Genomic DNA, 23,907 nt, shown 5'->3' with positions numbered 1-23,907 from the left:
AAGTACGAGGAGACCACACTGGGCAGGTAATAGAGCTGGAGTGACAGAGGCTCCAGATCTGCAACAGCTCTTCAGCTTGATATGCCTGTCTATTCAAACACTGATTCATCAGTAATGGAGGAACAGACTTGGCAATGTAAATGTATTGTTGGATCTAGCTTTGGAAAATGTACTTGGAAATATCAATAGTTTGGGGTCTGAAACCCTGGTAACAGGTTCCCTTTAAATAGTTACTCCTATCCCCAAATACTCAAACCATGAGCAAACTGCTCATCAGCCAACTAACTTGATTGCCTGACAGAATAGGCCCGTGGTATTGTTGTGAAGCAACATTGGAACCAGAGTTCCACTGTAGCTGACCAGAATCGGGAGCAAACAGTTTTCTCAAGTTATCCTGGCCAGTTCTTTTCATTGTTTACAAGATCTATTGGAAAGCACTTGCAAGTACTGCAGCAGTCAAGCTGCAAGCAGTAAAAGTAAAATTTACAATATCAGGGGAATGAAGCTAAATTTTAATAGTCAGTAAATTCCAGAAGTCCATGAAACAATGTTCAGATATTCATTCAGAACCCAACATTTAAATAAAGCAAAGTGCTTTATCATTCGTTGATTGAATAATATAATAGGATTTGCTGCAAAAAGTATGTGAACCATTTGAACTCATGACAGTTCAAGAAATATTTGAAATCAGGAGAATCAATCAAGAGATAACTATCAACACTAGCAGTGAGAGCACACTCAGCATCTGGCTACAGGATGGCCCATCAAAATGCCTTAAGGCCATATGATTTTGAAATAAATAGTGTTTCATTTGGACATCATGGTGGTTGGACAGATAGGTAGAAGAGGGCCCCTGAGCTGGTATAGTATAAGGTCCCTTTCCAGTCCAGTAGCTCATTGTAATGCACAATTCCACCTTTTGGAGGTGAAAGTGACGGCCTTTATCTCTTCAGCTCCTGTGCAGCCACAAAGGTTGAAAAATGGTATGACCGCTCTTGTATACAGCCATAACACTACACTCTGTAGTAAAATCATCCTGACAGGTTCTCTTTAACTTTCCTTTGGCTGCTGTCCAAGGGTCATCAGAAGAATCCAGGCACCATTTATGGCACATATGGGCTGTGACAAAGGCGGGCTGATGATTCAAGAGGGGCTTGAAATCCCTTCTTAAAAAATATTAGGGATTCAATTTACTAGAATTCTAGAATTGTAACTTAATTTAGCGATATATTCAATCAAATGGAGTAAGGAATGAATCTTCTGCCACATAGAGGCTTGCCTTGCTCTGGATTAATACAGTAAGATTATAATTTTGAGTTAATAGACCTGTGTCTTTTTTTTCCAATTTTGACAATATTTAACAATTAATTAACTGACTATAAAAAGGAATGGACTAGGCATCTAAATTAAATTTAGCGTGGTCAATAGTTAATGTACACTTCAAGTCTTTACCTCTAAAAAAGGACATATTGGCTACTAAAAGGCTAAGTTTACCTTATTTTGAGAACATGGACAATGGATTGTTTGATCAAAAAATAACTGATGAAATATAGGCTTTTAGGTTTGATCTAATTGATTGGGTTCTTCTTTGTTTATCACCTAGATGAAGATCTGATCACATTTGACATTACGTTCAAGGAGTTAATTAAACATTATGTTTCATACTGTGTATTTCTAACTTAGAAAACATTTAACGATAAACTCCTTTTAAGTAACCCCTAAAAATAGCTGTAAGCATGATATTTTCGACTTTTTGAACATCTACACATGCTTAGTTTATCCTAGAAGTACCGAGAAGCCAAACAAAGATGAGAAACATGCTTGTTTTGAAATAGCTTTCTAAAATGAGTCCGACCAGTCGGCACTATAGAAATGTTTAATTATTACCGTAATTCAAATAAATAAGTCCAAAATGGCTATATTTAGATGTCTATAGCCCATAAACTTTGCCTATATATGCTTATGTCTAAATACAGCCTGTACACATGAGCCAAAACATACCAGTAATAAATGACTTGTCTTGTACTCTAATTAGTGGTTTGAAGTAGTTTATACAAAGATTGCAGTGGAAGGAGGTTTCATAGTTTATCTCAGGTTATTTTACAGCTCAGATCTTACGTAAAGAAGCAATAACAACCTGAAAGTATTAATGGTATTAACTCTACTTAAACCACATTTCTATTTTCCAACACTTGTGTTCTTGATTAAATACTCTTTAAAGTAAGTTGGTATGCAACAAAAAGCAAACACGGCAACAGTGCTTTTTTCTTCTCCTTCACGCAGTCCTTACACACAGTTTGTTACACTCTCCACGTTTTAATCAATTTGTATGGTAGCTTAAAATTCATTTTGTACATTTAACGGTGTGTCTTCCTTACAAAAATATTTTTCGTTACATAATTCCCTCAAAGATAAATTGATCACAGGATGATTAACTACACGGTCCTTCAGCTATTAGCTGTAACTGTGGAGGTAGTGTGCCATTTTGAACATATTAAAGCCAGATAGGTTTCGTAGAAGCAGAACTTGACTAGTTAGGCTTCTTCTCAAATGCATTTCCGGTCAGTATAGAAAGGGAAATAGGAAGATGGTTGGTTTTCTTGAAGTTTGGTGGTACAATTGGGATGTAAAGCTCAATTAAAGAATACAAAGATAGATTGGATAGTTTGCAGTGAAGGTGATAGTTTTATTTATAAATCAGCATTCCAAGTCATTCTACATATCAAGAAGGAGGACAGTAAAAACATCTCAGTCAATCTGGGCCTTCGGTTACAGCCTTGCGCGATTTGGAGCAGAGTACAGAAAGATGGCCCACACCACTGAAGCAAAACATTTGCCACCATCTTAATATCTGGAGTACCTTGAATGTCCTATTAATAAAACTGACCAATTAATAAAACTATCATGATGATGATTATAATGCTGACCTATTAATAAAACTATCATATTCACTGCTGAGTGCCATGTTCTCTCTATTGGAGCTCAGTCCGAGAAGTGATGTAAGACAGGTCACATTTTATTTTAGAGCCTAATGAGAAGGAAAAATGTCTGGTTGCCTGGTCACTTTAAAAAATGTAGCTTAAAGAAAGAATCTCGAAATGTGGTGGGTTTCTCCCACTTTCTGTATAGATCCTCAATCTGGTGTAGTAACATGGCTTCAATCTACAAAATCTGTTCTATCTCCAGTAAGCTTGCAAATATCTTCAACCTCGAAAAGTGGACTGCATGACCAATTTTTTTTTTTAAGCTGGATGATAGTTGTTTTTGATGAACTATATACCATAATAGAAATAGAGTCATCATAAAGGTCTTATTTTAAGTCATTTAACCATATTAAGTAACAATTTATAATTTCCCTAGTGTTTCATACCACACATATACATCTCTTCCTGTGCATCAAACGTTTAGAAGAAAATTACTATATATAAAGTTACAAACACAAAACAAAAGAATACCAAGTTATGAAGGTGCAGTTGAAGAGCAGCAAGATGAAATGGTCTTCTAAAATGTAGAAAGATTCGGAAAATTTGATTAAATGTCCTAAAGTTTGCTACAATTTGTTTCTTTGACATTATAATGTGCTGCTAAACACTTCTGATATCTGCAAGTTGTTCTTCTCATCAGGGTCCAAATCTGGAGCAGCAATAACCTGCAAGGAGGGTTCCATAGCAGGAGAGCAAGATCCTTCTATATTCAAGGTCCATGTTTTACTCTCATCCTCAGATAAGCTCTGTTTGTAAGGCTCAACATAAATTCTGCGCACATTTGTTTTTGCTTCACTGTACATGGATTTGTCATCTTCTGGCAGGCTTGCAGTATGAGGTAAAAAAGTGCTTCTAGGGCTATCCACCGCTAGAGAGATATTTTGACCAATAGTAGGATCTTCATTCAAATCTACAGCTCTCGACTTGTGCTGTGTGTAAATGCCTTCAGAGAGCGACAATGACTGAGATTCACTATGCACCCGAAGCCAGCGGTGATGACGACTAAAATAGTTGCAATGCTGATGTTTCCCAGACCTCTTTTTCCCTAAAAGGCTTAAGTGCTGTTTTGAGTTGGATGTTTTCTCTGTGGTTTTTGATGGGAAACCCACTACTGAGAGGTTTTCCATGTATTTGGTGCAGAACTCGGTGTTGGGATCTAAAGCACTGCATTCTTCCTTCAAAGTCAGACAAGGTTTCATATCATGAACTTGGAGAACATCAGGTGCACTTTCACTGAGGCCAGACACTGCTTGCTGAGAAATGTCATGCGAAGAGGAGTATACCAAGTCTAGCTCGCGAGGACTTAGTGCATCACTGGAATCATAATCACTGTCTGTAGGGAGGAACACCTCAGAGCATCCTTCTTCATCAGAGCATGTCTGAGAATCTAGAAAAAGTAGAGGGTAAACATTATCAATCTTTTAATGATACTGTGATAAAATAAACATATTTCAATTGTACATTAATAATATTTGTAATTTTCAGCAGCTTATTAATTTAGGCTACAAATAATCACTAAGTCTTCCAAAATTAATTTTCCTTGTTGTAGTTAAAGGGAAACTGTCACCCCCCTGGCGTTTTTAACTAAAAGAGCCACTTTGTGCAGCAGTAATGCTGCATTCTGTCAAGGTGGCTCTTTTATTTGGGGTCCCTTCTAATGCTGCAATATTAGTTTTTTTAATTAGCCCGCCATACCTGTAGTCTATCCAGGGGGCATGTCTTTTTCCCCCGGACACAAACGCCTCCCTGCTATCCCTCAGCCCCTCCGTGCGTCGGGCTCTGCCTCCTGTGCCTTCATTAATGTCCCCCGCACCTGCACTGTAAGTTCCTTTTTCGGGCATGCGCAGTTTGCGCTGCCCTTCGACTCTCATCACATGATGGGAACTTACAGCGCAGGCGCTGGGGACGTTAATAAAGGCACAGGATGCGGCGCCCGGCGCATGGAGGGGCTAAGGGGATGGCTGGGAGGCGTTTGTGTCCGGGGGAAAAGACATGCCCCCCAAACAGACTACAGGTATGGTGGGCTACTAAAAAAACAAATATTGCAGCATTAGAAGGGACCTCAAATAAAAGAGCCACCTTGACAGAATGCAGCATTAGTGTTGCACAAGGTGGCTCTTTTAGTTAAAAATGCCAGGGGGGTGACAGGTTCTCTTTAAATAGTGTTAAAAAAAAATAAGAAGCTTTCAGCACATTCCAAGAGCCTGAAAGTACAGATTGCCTAGTGACTAGAGGGTCGCACCATAAGGAGAACCGGCCAACATTTGTAACAGTCCAACAACTCTGACAGGGATAGATTGGAGACATGAGAACCTACCAAAATCTTCCTACTTTTGTCACAATATGATTCTTGAAATAACATCTTATTCTCCTGCTCGCTACCCCTACAAATGCATCTGAGATGACACCTAAGGCCGGTATCACACTTGCAAGAAACACACACGAGTCTCGTATCTCAATACGCAGCACTGCCACCGGCACTCAGGACCGGAGTGTGCGGCTGCATGTATTTCTATGTAGCTGAATGCTCCGGTCAGAGTGCCAGTGGCAGTGCCGGGTATTGAGATGTGAGACACGTGAAAGTTTTTCGCAAGCGTGATCCCGGCCAAACTCTGAAATGCTCTCCAGTCTGTGTAATGAGTGCTCTCACATCTGCCCACCTATATATTTTGATTGATAGTGTTAGGGGGCCGATGTTCAATAGCAGACAAAAGTTGTTGTGGAACACACTACAGAGACCAGAGGTAGGTTAATATCGGCTGAACTGCCCTGGCAAAAGTGATGGGTTTCAGGCAAAGATCAATATTTGATCCTTTTGTTCTCAGGGGTGAAAAGCCACCACCAGAGGTCTTATTCAGTATTAATGGACACTGCACAGTTCCACTTCTCCTGTGCTATATGCTAGGGGTATCTGCTCTTATTTTTTACATGTGGACACTGCACAGTACCACGTTTCTTGCCATGTATGCTGGGTATAATTCTTACAGTACCTGATCATATTCTGCATAATAAAACTGTACAGTACCACTTTTTATGTGCTAGCGTGAGCGTGCTCTGAAAATGTTCTGTTTTATGGTAACCAGAAACTAAGCTGTTCCTGTCGCTTTGTCTGTTCCTTCTGCTTCATTTACATGGGGCTGAGCAGCAATATCAGATACAGCCTAGTCCTAGAATTGCTGTTGTTACTTTAAAAAAGTATTTTTTAAAGGAGTTGTCCACTTCTGTACAAGCACTGCTTAATCAATTAAGTGCCTCACAGAAGCTAAAGACAATATATACTTACCTCCTACAGTGGCGTCATACCAGCGAGGTTGGCTCTGGTGTTTCCGGTAAGTTGGGTGAGATTATTGTGCTACGTGATCGGCTGCAGCCAACTAAATAGTAAAGACTGCAGCCAGTCAACAGCTAATGATTGTCATGTTGCATATGAGAACAATGTCACGCAAGTGCCTGAGACCCAGCATTCACTTCTTTGGAATTGCACTACTGAGTATAAGATTTTTTTAGATTACTTAGGGAAATTGGGCATTTAAAAAGGCATAGTGCAAAATGCGGATTACCCCTTTCAGGTCATGTTCACACATTATTTGGTCAGTATTTTACATCAGTGTTGGTGATATATACAGAAGTGGGACATGTTTCTATTATACTTTTCCTGTGATTGTTCCTCTCCTGGTTTTGGCTTACAAATACTGATGTAAAATACTGACAAAATCCTGAATGTGTGAACGTGGCCCCAATCTCATGTACCAACAGGTCAATATTTATTAGTTATAAGAGTTATGGTATAAGCATCTGATCAAAAGATATATATTTATATGACAAAAAAAGCAAGCAATCAAAAGGGAAAAGAAAACACAAAGTAAACTTCCCGGATCAACTGTCTATATGTCTGATGGATCATGCAGAAGAGCTGGCAGCAGAGGAGGTACTTAGCTTGGAATATACACATTCCTATACAGCATGTTTAAATTTGTAGCCCCTTGCTAAGTGATCCATTGAGAACATTCCTATTAAGACATCCTAAATCAGGAAGAACCCTTATTTATTTTTTTGGCTTCATTTACTTCCTGTGTTTGTACTTTGCAAACCTCCCTTTAGTATCTGTAGAACAGTGGGGGCAGTATTGGTTTCATCAGTAGCACTCAGCAGCACCAACCCTGGGGAGACGTTCTTTTCAAACCTTCATTTAATTGCCAACACCACAAATCTCTACCTCAGTAATCAGGCATAGTTCCCTTGTTTTGTCCTCTCTCGCTGGCTTTTGAAAGAGATTTGCACCCCTTCAGTGCTGGAGGAGACTGTGACGCTCGTTTTTTTTTTTTTTTCTTTATAAGGGTGTTTATGTCACGGACAATCTGCCACACTGGTGTTACTTGCACATTGCTAGTATATTAGAGTTTCCTACCTTCTGTCTCCTGTCTAGTCTTAGTTATGTCTGCAAAGGATTCTGCTTTGTTTGATGAAGCTAATCTTTTCATGCCAGGGTTATGATGAAGAGAGAACGGTATTCAGGATTATGCCACTTTCTTTAAATAGAGAAGGTGCCTGGAGCCACGTGCCTTCATATGACTGACATTTTAGGGCCAAGAACGTACGCACTGTATTATTTCAAACCCAATTCAGACATATGTTTTTTACTAAGGTTATACTTCAGAACAAATAAAATGTGCTCTTGTTACCATATATGATCTCTGCAAGTTACATGTTACTCTGCTTGACGTCAAACTGCTCAGCGGAGAGCAGTGATCGCTGCTGAAACCTCCAAAATGATACATTTTACAGTCCCTATCCATTTATCATTAATCCCAAGAATAGCAACCCTGTATGAGGACTTTTAATGGGAGAAAGAAATACACATAAAATGGAAAAAAGGAGGAATAGAAATAAATAAATATTTCTCAGCAATGTGAATAACGACCATGCTTGATATCAGCAGCATCACAAGGAGTAGTATAGCAGCCTAGTTGTAACATTCTTTTTTGCAGAACTGAGATCTAGAATCAAAGGGATTCTGTCAGCACAGAATGACTGTTCAAACCAAGCACTGTAGCTCAACGCACCCTTGGTGAAATGTAAGGCCATGTGCACACATTCAGGATTTTTCGCGTTTTTTTTTGCATTTTTTCGCTATAAAAACGTGATAAAAACGCAAAAAAACCCGCTAACATATGCCTCCTATTATTTACAGGGTATTCCGCATTTTTTGTGCAAATGTTGCAATTTTTTCCGCGAAAAAAATCGCATCGCGGAAAAAAAAGCAACATGTTCATTAAAAATGCAGAATTGCGGGGATTCCGCACACCTAGGAGTGCATTGATCTGCTTACTTCCCGCACGGGGCTGTGCACACCATGCTGGAAGTAAGCAGATCATGTGCGGTTGGTAACCAGGGTGGAGGAGAGGAGACTCTCCTCCACGGACTGGGCACCGTATAATTGGTAAAAAAAAAAAAGAATTAAAATAAAAAATAGTGATATACTCACCCTCTGATGGCCCCCGAAGTGTTCCCGCCTCTCCGGTGCATGCTCTCTCTTCCGTTACTATAGATGGTGTGGTTCAGGACCTGTGATGACGTCGCAGTCTTGTGATTGGTCGCGTGACCGCTCATGTGACTCACGCGACCAATCACAAGCCGCGACGTCATCGAAGGTCCTGAACCACACCGGCATTTATAGGAATGGACGCCGCTGAGGAGATTGGCTGTCTGCAGAGGGTGAGTATAACCATTTTTTTATTTTTTTAATTATTTTTAAACATTCTATCTTTTACTATAGATGCTGCATAAGCAGCATCTATAGTATAAAAAGTTGGTCACACTTGTCAAACATACTGTTTGACAAGTGTGACCAACTTGTCAGTCAGTTTTCCAAGCGATGCTACAGATCGCTTGGAAAACTTTAGCATTCTGCAAGCTAATTACGCTTGCAGAATGCTAAAAAAACGCAAAAAAAAATGCGGATTTCTTGCAGAAAATTTCCGGTTTTCTTCAGGAAATTTCTGCAAGAAATCCGGACATGTGCACATACCCTAACAGTTACATACACCTTCCCACCTGCTTATTTTCCCTCTATCTCGACCCATCTTTTCTTTTTTGACAGCTTCAGCTTTATAGAGCCAGATAAGGGCAGAATTAAAGGGAACCTGTCACAGTAACCCACAGACAGATAGTATTCTGCTACAGATGGATCTGGATAAGTTGGAAATTTGGGCCAAGAGGTAACAGTTGCGGTTTCACAATGATAATTGTAAGGTTATACACATGGGAAGAAGGAATCAATATCACCATTATCCACTGAATGGGAAACCACTGGGTAAATCTGACATGGAGAAGGACTTGGGGATCATAGTTAATGATAAACTTACCTGGAGCAACCAGTGCCAGGCAGTGGCTGCCAAGGCAAACAGGATCATGGCGTGCATTAAAAGAGGTCTGGATACGTGGCCTTCTGTCTAGGCGTCTGACAGGATCCCACCCCTGTCAGGGACCACCCTGTCGGCAACCCCTTGATGTTCCTCCTTCCCCTCTGGCTGCCTGACAGGTACTGACTGAGTGAAGCTCAGCCAGCTTCTGACTAACTTCCTATCCAGACCACCAGTTTTACCTAACTGTGAGGAGTGCCCTAATGGATAGAAGCATAGCTCCCCCTGGTGCTTGGAGTGTGAAGTGTGTTGCATGGTTTGTGATACCTGGTAAAGAGATCTCCTTTATTGCCTTCAGACATAACATCACTCGCCCTGGTGGAAGAACGATATTACTACAACGACCAGGACCCTGGGGCGCTGCAAAGACCCCCCACAGGCCGCTCTTGGGCACGAGCATATCATTATCTCAAAACAAGAGAAAAAAATATACACATTTGATATCACTGTGCTTGTACTGTAGAGTTGCCATAGAATAAAGCCATTGATACTGCACAGTGAATGCCATAAAAAAATAAACCACGCTGTTTTGCTGTTTTATTGCCTCTCAAAACATGGAATAATAAAAAACAGGTAAAATTTCATATGTACAAAAAATGGTACCAGCTCAACCTCAAAAAATGCCTTCATATAAATGTGTTTATGGAAAAATAAAAAAACAACCTATTGGAAAATGGTGTTTTAGATACATTTTTATAATGAGAGGTAAGTAGTGTTGAGCGATACTGTCCGATACTTGAAAGTATCGGTATCGGATAGTATCGGCCGATACCCAAAAAGTATCGGATCTCGCCGATACCGATACCCGATACCAATACAAGTCAATGGGACACCAAGTATCGGAAGGTATCCTGTATGGTTCCCAGGGTCTGAAGGAGAGGAAACTCTCTTTCAGGCCCTGGGATCCATATTAATGTGTAAAATAAAGAATAAAAATAAAAAATATTGATATACTCACCTCTCCGACGCAGCCTGGACCTTACCGATGTAACCGGCAGCTTCCGTTCCTAAGAATGAGCGCTTGAAAGACCTTAGATGACGTCGCGGCTTGTGATTGCTCGTGTGAGCGGTCACGTGACCGCCACGCGACCAATCACAAGCCGCGATGTCATCTAAGGTCTTTCAAGCGCTCAATCTTAGGAACGGAAGCTGCCGGTTACATCGGTAAGGTCCAGGCTGCGTCGGAGAGGTGAGTATATCAATATTTTTTATTTTTATTCTTTATTTTACACATTAATATCGATCCCGATACCGATTCCCGATATCACAAAAGTATTGGATCTCGGTATCGGAATTCCGATACCGCAAATATCGGCCGATACTCGATACTTGCGGTATCGGAATGCTCAACACTAGAGGTAAGCATTGTACAAAAGCAGTAAAACATTAAAAAGCTAAAAGCTCAGGCAGACATCATTTTTTCTTATACCAGTGCTATCCAAGATTGCACTTGTACGTATTATAGTTTATGGGGTAATTCACAAGCCCGATTTTGTTCCTCAGATCGAGTGGTCCGCAAAAACGACTTGTCCAATAATGACTAGAGTGCTGGATGAAACTGAAATCTATGGTTTCGTAAAGATACGGGACATCACCATCCCTATGCTGTCTGTTTAGTACTGACTGATTAGAAAAACTTGAAAAATCTCTATTACCGTAGCTTCTTTTTTTCATCTGAGATAAACTGATGAAACAGATGGTAAAAACTGAAACAACGACTAAACTCTGTTGATACTCTAATCAAAAATCCTGGTGAAACTCGGTCTGTTTTTTCATTTTTTTGTGTACGAGAAAAATCACTGATGTCTGAATGAGCCCTAAATTTGGTATCGCTGTTATCATATCATCTTGCAGAATAAATTTAAATTGTTATTAATAAATACTGTACATGAAAAAAGAAAACAACTGTAGAATTTCTGTCTTCTTCAGTCTCCCTATGTGTACACCATAATAGTTCCACTTTACGTTAACATAAAGAAATGAGTGACAAAAAAAAAAAACTAAGAAAAATTAGAACTGATATGAGTGAATACAGTATTTGTACCCTAGAGCATTGGTGGGCAATTAATGTTTCAAAATGCTTTGAACAACAGTGCCCAACACAATATGATGTCCACACATAGTATGATATCATAACACAGCCTGCATAGCCTGCAAAAAGCTCCCTATACAGTATGACGTCCCTACACAAACTGACTACACAAATTTATGTCCTCACACAGCCCCTATTCACAATATTCTCTCTGCACACAGCCCCCATTCAGAATGATATCCCACAAAGCTCTGTTACACAGCATTATATCCTCACACAGCCCCTTTACATGGTAATATGTCCCCACACAGCCCCCCACACAGTACTATGTCCTCACATGACCTAATGCAGAATTTCTTTACACAGCTCCAATGGAGAATAATATCTCAACACAGCCCCTTTACACAGTATTATGTTCCCAAAAATCCCCCTTAGGCCATGTGCACACGTTGCGGATTTCTTGCAGAAATTTCCTGAAGAAAACCGGAAATTTTCTGCAAGAAATCCGCATATTTTTTTTTGCGTTTTTTTTCCGTTTTTTTCGCGTTTTTTTAGCATTCTGCAAGCGTAATTAGCCTGCAGAATGCTAAAGTTTTCCAAGCGATCTGTAGCATCGCTTGGAAAACTGACTGACAAGTTGGTCACACTTGTCAAACATAGTGTTTGACAAGTGTGACCAACTTTTTACTATAGATGCAGCTTATGCAGCATCTATAGTAAAAGATAGAATGTTTAAAAATAATAAAAAAAATAAAAAAATGCTTATACTCACCCAGACATCTCATCAGCGGCGTCCGTTCGTCTTCCTATAGCTGGTGTGTGCGCACAGGACCTAGCGTGACGTCACGGTCACGTGAGCGGTCACATGACCGCTCACGACCAATCACAGGACAGTGACGTCATCGGCAAGGTCCTTCACCGCACACCAGCTACAGGAACCGAACGGCAGCGTGCAGCGGTGAGGCGGGAACACTGCGCGGGACATCGAGGGTGAGTATATGACTATTTTTTATTTTATTTCTTATTTTTTGACCACTTATATGGTGCCCAGTCCGTGGAGGAGAGTCTCCTCTCCTCCACCCTGGGTACCAACCGCACATAATCTGCTTACTTCCCGCATGGTGTGCACAGCCCCGTGCGGGAAGTAAGCAGATCAATGGACTCCTATGTGTGCGGAACCCCGCAATTCCGCATTTTTAATGAACATGTTGCTTTTTTTTCCGCTATGCGATTTTTTCGCGGAAAAAATCGCAACATTTGCACAAAAAATGCGGAATACCTTGTAAATAATAGGAGGCATATGTTAGCGTTTTTTTTGCGCTTTTATCACGTTTTTATAGCGAAAAAACGCGAAAAAAACGCTAAAAATCCTGAACGTGTGCACATGGCCTTACACGGTATTATGTCCCCACACAGCCTCTCACTCAGAATGATGTCAACACACAGTCTCCTTGCATAGTATTATGTCCCCCACACTGTCTCCTTATAATGGTATTATGTCCCCCACACAGCCACCTTTCACAGTATTATATTCCTGACAAAGATTCCTGTGTGGAATAATGTCACCACACAGCCCCACATTCAGAATGATGTCCCAACACAGCCCCCTGTTCAGAATGATGCCTCCACAAAGCCCCCTTACACAGTATTATGTCTCCACACTGCACCCTAATTAGAATGATGTTCCCATATAGACCCCTGACACCAAACTAAGTTTCCCCGTTCCATCCCTTGTATAATGAAAATAAATAATTAAAATAACACTCACCTAACCCCATTACATTACAGAATGTATTGGTGAAAAAAAACATAATTTTCATTTTTGTATTAATATTACCAGAGTCATTCACATCTGAAACCAAATTTCAAATGGTCATCACTTTCAATCCTATTTACTTAGACTATCTGAGTGTAGGCTGTGCTACATTCCAGATGTCAATTTTCATGTGAAAACATTAACCCCTTCATGACATATGATGTACACATATGTTATATGTCATGTCCCTGCCATCTTTCACGGCAGATGACAGCTGACTTGATTAGCAATCATGTGCCTTTAACAGCTGTAGGTGGAGCAGAGTTAGGTTAATAGTCGAGAGGGCTATTAACCTGTTAAATTCCGCTGTTAATTTCTTACAGCGGCATTTAACATGCACAGATGGTGATGCACATCATTGCTCACACCCATTACCGTGCTCATGACATGACCAACAAGCACCGAAATGTCTGGCGAAAACCTCAGTGCTTGTCATGATGATCCTGCTGTGAAAGCCTGCCTGTAGCTAGCGTTCATAGGAGATTGTGATTTTACAGTCATGGACAAAAATTTTGAGAATGAGACAAATATTAATTTTTCCAAAGTCTACTGCTTCATTTTTTCTAATGGCAATTTGCATATACTCCTGAATGTCAGAGTGATCAGCTTAACAGCAATTACTGTACTTGCAAAGTCAATATTTGCCCAGAAAATGAACTTTAACCCCCAAAACACATTTCAACATCATTGCAGTCCTGCCTTAAAAGGAGCAGCTAACATCGTTTTAGTGATTGATCCATTAACACAGTTGTGGGTGTTGATGAGGACAGGGCTGGCGATCAATCAGTCATGATTAAGTAAGAATGACATCACTGGACACTTTAAAAGGAGGCTGGTGCTTGGTATCACTGTTTCTCTTCAGTTAACCATCGTTATCTCTAAAGAAACACATGCAGCCATCATTGCACTGCACAAAAATGGCCTAACAGGGAAGAGTATCGCAGCTACAAAGATTGCACCTCAGTCAACAATCTATCGCATCATCAAGAACTTCAAGGAGAGAGCTTCCATTGTTGTCAAAAAGGCTCCAGGGCGCCCAAGAAAAACCAGCAAGCGCCAGGACCCTATCTTAAAACTGTTTCAGCTGCGGGATCGGACTACCAGCAGTGCCGAGCTAGCTCAGGGATGGCAGCAGGCTGGTGTGAGTGCTTCTGCACGCACTGTGAAGCGGAGACTCTTTGAGCAAGGCCTGGTTTCAAGGAGGGCAGCAAAGAAGCCACTTCTCTCCAGAAAAAACATCAGGGACCGACTGATATTCTGCAAAAGATACAGGGAGTGGACTGCTGAGGACTGGGGCAAAGTCATTTTCTCTGATGAATCCCATTTTCGATTGTTTGGGACATCTGGAAAACAGCTTAATCGGAGAAGAAGAGGTGAGCGCTTCCACCAGTCTGGTCTCATGCCAACTATAAAGCATCCTGAAACCACTCATGTGTGGGGTTGCTTCTCAGCCAAGGGAATCGGCTCACTCACAGTCTTGCCTAAAAACACAGCCATGAATAAAGAATGGCACCAGAATGTCCTCCAAGAGCAACTTCTCCCAACCGTGCAAGAGCAGTTTGGCGCCCAACAATGCCTTTTCCAGCATGATGGAGCACCTTGCCATAAAGCAAAGGTGATAACTAAATGGCTCATGGAACAAAACATAGATATTTTGGGTCCATGGCCTGGAAACTCCCCAGATCTTAATCCCATTGAGAACTTGTGGTCAATCATCAAGAGTCGGGTGGACAAACAAAAACCAACAAGTTCTGGCAAAATGCAAGCATTGATTATGCAAGAATGGACTGCTATCAGTCAGGATTTGGTCTAGAAGTTGATTGAGAGCATGCCAGGGAGAATTGCAGAGGTCTTGAAGAAGAAGGGTCAACACTGCAAATATTGACTTGCTGCATTAACTCATTCTAACTGTCAATATAACCTGTTGGTACTCATAATATGATTGCAATTATATTTCTGTATGTGATATAAACATCAGACAAACACTAATAAAAACCAGAGGGCAGCAAATCATGTAAAAATATAATTTTGGTGTCGTTCTCAAAACTTTTGGCCATGACTGTAGTTGCACGTACCAGTGATTATGCACGGCTATGTATAACACAAGCGATCAGACAATCGCATTTTCAAGTCCCCTAAGGGGACTATTAAAAGGAATCTGTCACCCCAAAATTCACCTATAAGCTAAGGCCACCGGCATCAGGGACTTATCTACAGCATTCTGTCATGCTGTAGATAAGCCCCTGATTGTAACCTGAAAGATAAGAAAAACAGCAACAGGGCAGATAAAGTAGGCCTGCCAGGAGCCGCGGCAGGTAGCAAAGAAGAGGACGTCATGGTATGAAGATGGGAGGAGCTGTACTCGGACTGCGATGCCCATTGGACCGGACCACACTGGGACCGCACCTGGGTGAGTATAATCTAACTTGTTTTTCTTACCATATTTTCTGGCGTATAAGACGACTTTTTAACCCCTCAAAATCTTCTTTAAAGTCGGGGTCGTCTTATACGCCGGGTACAGACAAATGTGCATATGGTGGGTGGGGGGGAGTGGTCCCAATGACGAAGAGAGGGGGCGTCTCACAGGAAACTGTGAGTGGAGTAGCCCCCTATTACCTCATTGCAGCAGCGTGGGTGGGAGCGGCTGCTCCTCATTGCGGCAGCATAGTGTTTCTGTGCTGGGAGCGGCAGCTCCTCTTCGTGCCGTGGGGGCTCTGTGCTGTGGGGCAGTGCATCTTCTTGCAGCGTCGGGGCTCCTCCGGCATCTCCTCAAGGCCCTGAGGCACCGGCAGCTCCATTGCTGCGATGCGGTGGCCTCTGGGAAAATGGCCGCTGGGGGCGGCGCATGCTCAGATTCAGATCTCGTCCCGAGATCTCGGGAGACGAGATCTGAATCTGAGCATGCACCGCCCCCAGCGGCCATTTTCCCAGAGGCCACCGCATCGCAGCAATGGAGCTGCCGGTGCCTCCGGGCTTTGAGGAGATGCCGGAGGAGCCCCGATGCTGCAAGAAGATGCACCGCCCCACAGCACCCACGGCACGAAGAGGAGCTGCCGCTCCCAGCACAGAAACACTATGCTGCCGCAATGAGGAGCCGCCGCTCCCCAGCACAGAGACCCCCACGCTGCCGCAATGAGGTAATAGGGGGCTACTCCACTCACACTTTCCTGTGAGATGCCCTCTCTTCGTCATCGGGACCACTCCCCACCCCAAAAGGCACATTAGTCACCGGTAGTGTTGAGCGATACCGTCCGATACTTGAAAGTATCGGCATCGGAAAGTATCGGCCGATACCGGCAAAGTATCGGATCTGATCCGATACCGATACCCGATACCAATACAAGTCAATGGGACTCAAGTATCGGAAGGTATCCCTGATGGTTCCCAGGGTCTGAAGGAGAGGAAACTCTCCTTCAGGCCCTGGGATCCATATTAATGTGTAAAATAAAGAATTAAAATAAAAAATATTGATATACTCACCTCTCCAACGCAGCCTGGACCTTACCGCTGTGAACCGGCAGCCTTCTTTGCTTAAAATGAGCGCATTCAGCACCTTCCATGACGTCACGGCTTCTGATTGGTCGCGTGCCACTCATATGACCGCCACGCGACCAATCAGAAGCCGTGACGTCATCCCTCAGGTCCTAAATTCCTAGAAGGGAATTTAGGACCTGAGGGATGACATCGCGGCTTGTGATTGGTCGCGTGGCGGTCACATGAGCGGCACGCGACCAATCAGAAGCCGTGACGTCATGGAAGGTGCTGAACTCGCTCATTTTAAACAAAGAAGGCTGCCGGTTACCAGCGGTGATGTCCAGGGGCCTCCGGACAGGTGAGTATATCAATATTTTTTATTTTAATTCTTTATTTTACACATTCATATGGATCCCAGGGCCTGAAGGAGAGTTTCCTCTCCTTCAGACCCTGGGAACCATACACTGGAAACTTCCGATTCCGATTCCCGATACCACAAAAGTATCGGATCTCGGTATCGGAATTCCGATACCGCAAGTATCGTCCGATACCCGATACTTGCGGTATGGGAATGCTCAACACTAGTCACCGGCCCTATAAGACGACATACGGCATATAAGAAGACCCCCGACTTTTAAGAAGATTTCATATTTTAACTGGAAAAGTTGGGGGGTCGTCTTATACGCCCAGTCGTCTTATATGCTGGAAAATACGGTATCTTTCAGGATACATCGGGGGCTTATCTACAGCATTACAGAATGCTGTAGATAAGCCCATGATGCCGGTGGCCTTAGCTTATAGGCAAATTTTGGGGTGACTGATTCCCTTTAAATACTGCAAAAAAGTTTTTACAAATATGAAAAATAAAAAAAATAAAAAAGTTCCAATCACCCCCATTTTGCCCCATTTATCTCTTCACCACCTTGGATTTTTCCATTTTTGAGTTTTCGTTTTTTGCTCCCCTTCTTCCCAGAGCCATAATTTGTTAGATTTGTCTATCAATATGGCCATGTGAGGGCTTGATATTTATGGGATGAGTTGTATTTTTGGAATACCATATCGTATACGGGAACATGGGAAAAAAATCAAAGTGCGGTGAAATTGCAAAAAAAAAAAGCAAATCTAATTTTTTTCTCTATGTTCACTAAATGTTAAAACTGACCTTCCATTATAATTCTCTAGGTCATTATGAGTTTGTATATATCATAAATGTATAGGTTCTTTTTTATTGAAGTGGGAAAATTTTTTTCCACAATTAGTAAAAAAAAAAAGTCGTCATTTTACAAGACCCATAGCGTCTCCATTTTTCATGATCTGGGGCTATGTGAGGGCTTATTTTTTGCCTACGTATGTGTAGATATGATCTTTTGATCACCCATTTTTGTATTTTAGTGCAACGTTTTGGAGACCAAAATAATGCAATTCTGGCTTTTTGATTTTTCTTACTTTGATTTTTTTCTCGTTACCTCGTTTACCGATGGAATTAATTATTTTTATATATTCATAGATTGGGCATTCATGAACTCGACGATACTAAATATGTGTACTTTTTTAATAGTTTTATTTTGAATGGGGTGAATGGGGATGATTTAAAGTTTTATATATTTTTTATTTTTTTTTACATTTTTAAAAGCATTTTTTTATTTTTACATGCATCAATAGTCTCCATGGGAGACTAGAGCTGTGATTTTTTGATCGCTCGTGCTACACATAGCAGGACTTCAGCCTTGCCATTTGTAGCTAAAATGCTCATCTGCTATGAACGCCGGCCACTGGGCGACACTCATAGCTATCCGGCAGTGACAACCACAGGGATCTTCTGCAGACCCGGGTTTGTCATGACAACCCATCGGTGACCCGTGGTCATGTGACACGGACATCGATGGGCGGGGTTTCTGACGTGCTCTCGGCATGGGCATGATAAATACTGCTGTCAGAGATTGACAGCGGCAATTAACATATTAACAGCCGCTGGTGGATCGTGATTAAGCTCGAGGCTGTTAGGGTCACATGTCAGCTGAAGAAATCAGCTGACATGTGCCGGTAAAGCAGCAAACAGGGAGGCTATCTTGGATGTACCTTTACATCCAAGGTTGTAAAGGGCCTACAAATAAAACAATAATAAAAAAAATTCACATATTTGGCATTGCTGCATTCGTGAAAGTCAGATTTCTTAACAAATATAAAATAAATTAATCCGATTGGTGAACGGCGTAAAGAGAGAAAAAATCGGATTACCTGAATTATATTTTTTTGTCTGCTGCAACATTGCAATACAATGCAATAAGAGGTCATCAAAACATCATATCAACCCCAAAATGTTATCAAGAAAAACATTAGCTCAGGGCACAAAAAAATAAGCCCTCACACAGCACTATATCGCAAAAATTGAAAGCATTTTAGGGGTCTCGGAAAATGGCGGCACAAGAACTACTGCCCTGGAGAATCATATTATCAGGTCAGCTTCACCATATACTGAACATTGCAAATTTAAAAAAATGCAATTTCAACGCACTTGGATTTTATTCCTGCTTTCCAGTGTATCCCATAATTAAAGGAATGATGCCAATAGAAAGCATAACTCGTCCCATGAAAAATAAGCCCTCATACGGCTATATTGAAGAAGGATTGATAAGTTATGACCTTTGGAAGAAGGGGAGGAAAAAAACAAAAGCAGAAAGCGAAAAATTGCAGAGAGTGAAAGAGTTAAAATTCTGCTGTAAATAAACACAGAGGAAAATGAAAAATGATAAAAGTATAAAACATGCCTGAATGTATTTCTTGGGTTTAATAATATTATAGGGTATCAATATTAGATTTATGTAAATTTTATAGATTTGAAGTTGTCAATTATTTTTTTCCCCAAAAGATGAAAAGTGGCTGTCTAAGGGCAGTTCTGAAACACTGTAATGATTGGGAATTACGGAAATCTATGAGTACCCTCAATGAATAAGACTTTTGTATAATAGACATGTCATAATAGTATATTTTGGACAGCTCTATTCTCATGTACACCTTGATTGTGGCAGATCTATCAAAGATGTGAAAATCACAATAAAGTATCTGATTGTCATATGGAGATGTCAAGCTGACTCCTACAGGGAAATTATATTCAATTTTAGTTCTCCCTGATTCACTGATGGGCTATCGTGATCATAGTTTTATTATAGAGGCTGATCTTATTCAGGCTGGCAGCTGTAGTATTAGAAAGGGTGGCTCATGTATGGTATGTTGTGCATCAGAATCGTAAGAATATAGCCAGACCGTGCGGCATCGGCCGGAGCGCCGTCCAGTGGTGACAGGACAATGGGCTGCACAATTGTGAATCAAATAGCTACAATTTCAGTCCCACTGTCTGGCTCTACCCTTAGTATTGTTTTTTTGTGTGTTTTTTTTTAATTAATGGCACAGACTTGCTGCCGGTGAAATAAATGAAAAGTTTTACTGACCTATTACAGTCACTGTTTATTATGAAGGAAGAAAGATTCTGGCCTCCAGTCTAGGTAAATAGTCTGTATTGTACAAGACTCTTCCTAAGTACAGATAAGTAGAAAGACCATGCAAGTCAAGAGTTTATGTGTTCAAATTCAATGTTTAAGCTACTTAAGTGTTTGACTTGTGTATTCAGATACAAATGTTCTAAGTAGGTTTTAGCTTCAAGTGGTCTTCAGGTCCTTAAGAATCTTTTAAAATATTTTTGAATGTTTGTGAGAATTATCTTTTCTCGTTTAATTTGTACAAGTCAACAAAATATTCAGCAAAACATTACAAAGGTGAAAAACAGCCTGGAACTTTAGAAAATCTAAAATGAGTTGACTAAGTGAATAATTTAGTCTTGTAGACTGTAGTTATGTCATGGAGTAAAAACATAATGGTTAAATAGGACAGTATTTAAGGGATTGCCAGGACTTTTATATTGAAGACTTATCCCAAAGATATGTATATCCCATATATGATTGGTGGGGGTACAACACCAAGAACCCTGCCTATCAGCTGTTTCTGGTGCTGGAGGCAGCTGAATGTGCTTTGTTGTGGAGCACATCTCTATTAACTGTATAAAGACCATGGCCGGGTACTCCACATTCGCTTCCAATTCTAAAAAATAAGGGACAGATGTTCAGTACCCAGCCACAACCACTATATAGTTGATGGAGCTGTGTAGCTCCACCCCACAAATGAGCACATCTAGTTTCCATTGGCACTGGAAACAGCTGATCATTGGAGATGCTGGTAGCTGCACCCCCACAGAACAGATATTGATGACCTATCCCACGGATAGGCTACTAATGTAAAAGTCCTGGACAACCCTTTAAAATATAATAAAACACAAGTAAAACCTTGAAGATCAAAAGGCCAGAAAGAGCATGCTAGGCATATAAAGATCTCAAATATAAAAATGAAAGAAATGATAGAAATGAAGTCAAGTGAGCAAAGTTATCTACTGAGAAATAAATTGCCAACTGCACTAAAATGTAAAAAATGTATAAACACAACCCCAATTTCCAAATAGTTGGGATGCTGTGGAAAATCACAAAATGAAAAAAAAAAACACTTAGAACCATATTTTATTTACAATAGAGCATACTGTAGATCCAAAGGTGTAGCTAGGGGATCAGCTCATGGGGGGCAAAACATCTGAGTGGGTCACTAACTAGGCAATCGTGTGTACCACCACGGTGGCGCAGCCTAATCATTTTTACAGGGAATCCTCAGCAGATGACTTTGGTGTTACTGAAACTCTCCGTGCAAAGATTAACACTGATGTTAATGCCATACAGTGACCACATGGTGGAAAATACTAGTGCCGCAGAAAACATAAGAGATCACAGTACAGTTATAGATGGTGATTTACAGATGACGTTCATTCGGATGAACTTGTTCACTTTTCCCAGACCGATATCACACATTTTCCAGACTGATATCACAACTCTAGCAACGACACGCCTGCAGAGATATCAACAAAGACACATCTGACTTCTCGCATTTCCAGCACCATCCCCATCTATTCTCAACCTGTTCAAACTCCTCATCCTGCTGTCACCCCAATGTTGAGCTGCTGCTGTATGCGTCCTTATTACTAATCCTCTTAGTACCCCACATAATAATACCTTACAACATGTCTCTTGCGTAGTAAAATACCTCCTTTGTGCCCTTTAGATGGTAAAATTGTGCTCTAGAAAATATTGATGCCCTGTGCAAATGCCCTAGAAACAAGTGCCCACATTCTGCTGTAGAATGTAATAATGCCCCCAGTGTGCCCATTTGACAGTGACAATACACTTAGTGCCGCTATAACAATTATGCTTCTTAAGTGCCCACTTAACATTTAATAATGTCCCGAGTCCTCCTGTGGAGAAACGGGGGTCAATGGGTGCACTCGTTCACTAGCCCGAGACCACATGGTCCAGGGCTCACCCCACTAAATGCCTTCTCTCCTTTCCCATGAGCATTATAATACTCAGACAACATAGGGTGAGGGTAAAACAGTGTGGCAATAATTTATTGAACCACCAAACAGACAGTAACATATAGAACAGTACTAGCAAAATATCCAAGATGATGCTGACTCGCCGAAATTAGAGCATCTGCGACTTCAAGACTTCCAGTGTCAATTACCCCCACCTGTGGAGCCCCGCTTTTGGTGGGTACTCACAGAGACGAGGTGACGACAAGCTTAGGAAGCTGACAGTCAATTGAGGCATGTGGTCAGGTGAGCAGAGGATTTCTCCATGGGACAGGTGACAGGTGGGTCCCAAACCAGTTCTTAAGCTGACATCCTGTAGAATGTTAAATCTGTTTCCCTCTTGATGGTGCCTTGGCTGTTGTTCTGTAGAGAGTCTTCTTTATGGAGCCATGGTGTTGTGGCTGTGTTTTTTGTAGTCTTTTCTTTTTTCTCTTTGCAGAAGACTAGAAATCCCTTCTTATACCCACATCTGTGGTTGAGTTCATCATCCACAGATCAAGGGGGAGGTGGGATGAATTTAACTGTCATTGAGTATTTAATCAATTTGCATAGTTCTTTCTTCTCTGTTTTGCAGGTCAACAAACTGCACGGCATGGTACAATGTGTAATCAACAAATTAGCAAACATTGATCGTTCAATGACCCTGCGTCCCTGTGTTTCAAAGAGAGCAGTATAATAAACTGTTTGAGCTGATATAATAAGTACACAGCAGCCATTCAGCAATTTTACAAATATCAATTCTAGTGTCAACATTCGGACTCATATGACAATAGTCCATGTTTCTTATCCAACTGAAGAAAAACACATACATTTAATAGTCAACGTTCAATAGCCTTTATATCCTGGCCTATTGAAAATAGACACCTGGAGATTTAAGATTAAATACTGTGTCATTTCCCCCCATATACACTCACTGGCCACTTTATTAGGTACACCTGTCCAACTTCTTGTTAACACTTAATTTCTAATCAGCCAATCACATGGCGGCAACTCAGTGCATTTAGGCATGTAACATGGTCAAGACAATCTCCTGCAGTTCAAACCGAGCATCAGTATGGGGAAGAAAGGTGATTTGAGTGCCTTTGAACGTGGCATGGTTGTTGGTGACAGAAGGGCTGGTCTGAGTATTTCAGAAACTGCTGATCTACTGGGATTTTCACGCATAACCATCTCTAGGGTTTACAGAGAATGGTCCGAAAAAGAAAAAAAATCCAGTGAGCGGCAGTTCTGTGGGCGGAAATGCCTTGTTGATGCCAGAGGTCAGAGGAGAATGGGCAGACTGGTTCGAGCTGATAGAAAGGCAACAGTGACTCAAATCGCCACCCGTTACAACCAAGGTAAGCCTAAGAGCATCTCTGAACGCACAGTGCGTCGAACTTTGAGGCAGATGGGCTACAGCAGCAGAAGACCACACCGGGTACCACTCCTTTCAGCTAAGAACAGGAAACTGAGGCTACAATTTGTACAAGCTCATCGAAATTGGACAGTAGAAGATTGGAAAAACGTTGCTTGGTCTGATGAGTCTCGATTTCTGCTGCGACATTCGGATGGTAGGGTCAGAATTTGGCGTAAACAACATGAAAGCATGGATCCATCCTGCTTTGTATAGAGCATCTTTGGGATGTGCAGCCGACAAATCTGCGGCAACTGTGTGATGCCATCATGTCAATATGGACCAAAATCTCTGAGGAATGCTTCCAGCACCTTGTTGAATC

General features: G+C 41.4%; 1 protein-coding gene across 1 annotated transcript in view; it reads right to left on the bottom strand.

Moving 5' to 3' along the window:
- Window positions 1-3,244: 3,244 nt before the first annotated feature.
- ANKFN1 (ankyrin repeat and fibronectin type III domain containing 1) overlaps window positions 3,245-23,907 on the bottom strand; it is a 1,096,304-nt gene continuing 1,075,641 nt past the window's right edge. The window contains exon 18 of the mRNA XM_077257596.1: window positions 3,245-4,371. Coding sequence (XP_077113711.1) covers window positions 3,572-4,371 — 800 coding nt within the window. The 3' untranslated portion in view covers window positions 3,245-3,571. The remainder of the gene's footprint in view (window positions 4,372-23,907) is intronic.

The sequence above is a fragment of the Ranitomeya variabilis genome, chromosome 4 (assembly GCF_051348905.1).
Source record: "Ranitomeya variabilis isolate aRanVar5 chromosome 4, aRanVar5.hap1, whole genome shotgun sequence".
Classification (NCBI taxonomy): domain Eukaryota; kingdom Metazoa; phylum Chordata; class Amphibia; order Anura; family Dendrobatidae; genus Ranitomeya; species Ranitomeya variabilis.
Note: the sequence above shows the minus strand (reverse complement) of the source record. Positions and strands in the feature narration are given on the sequence as shown.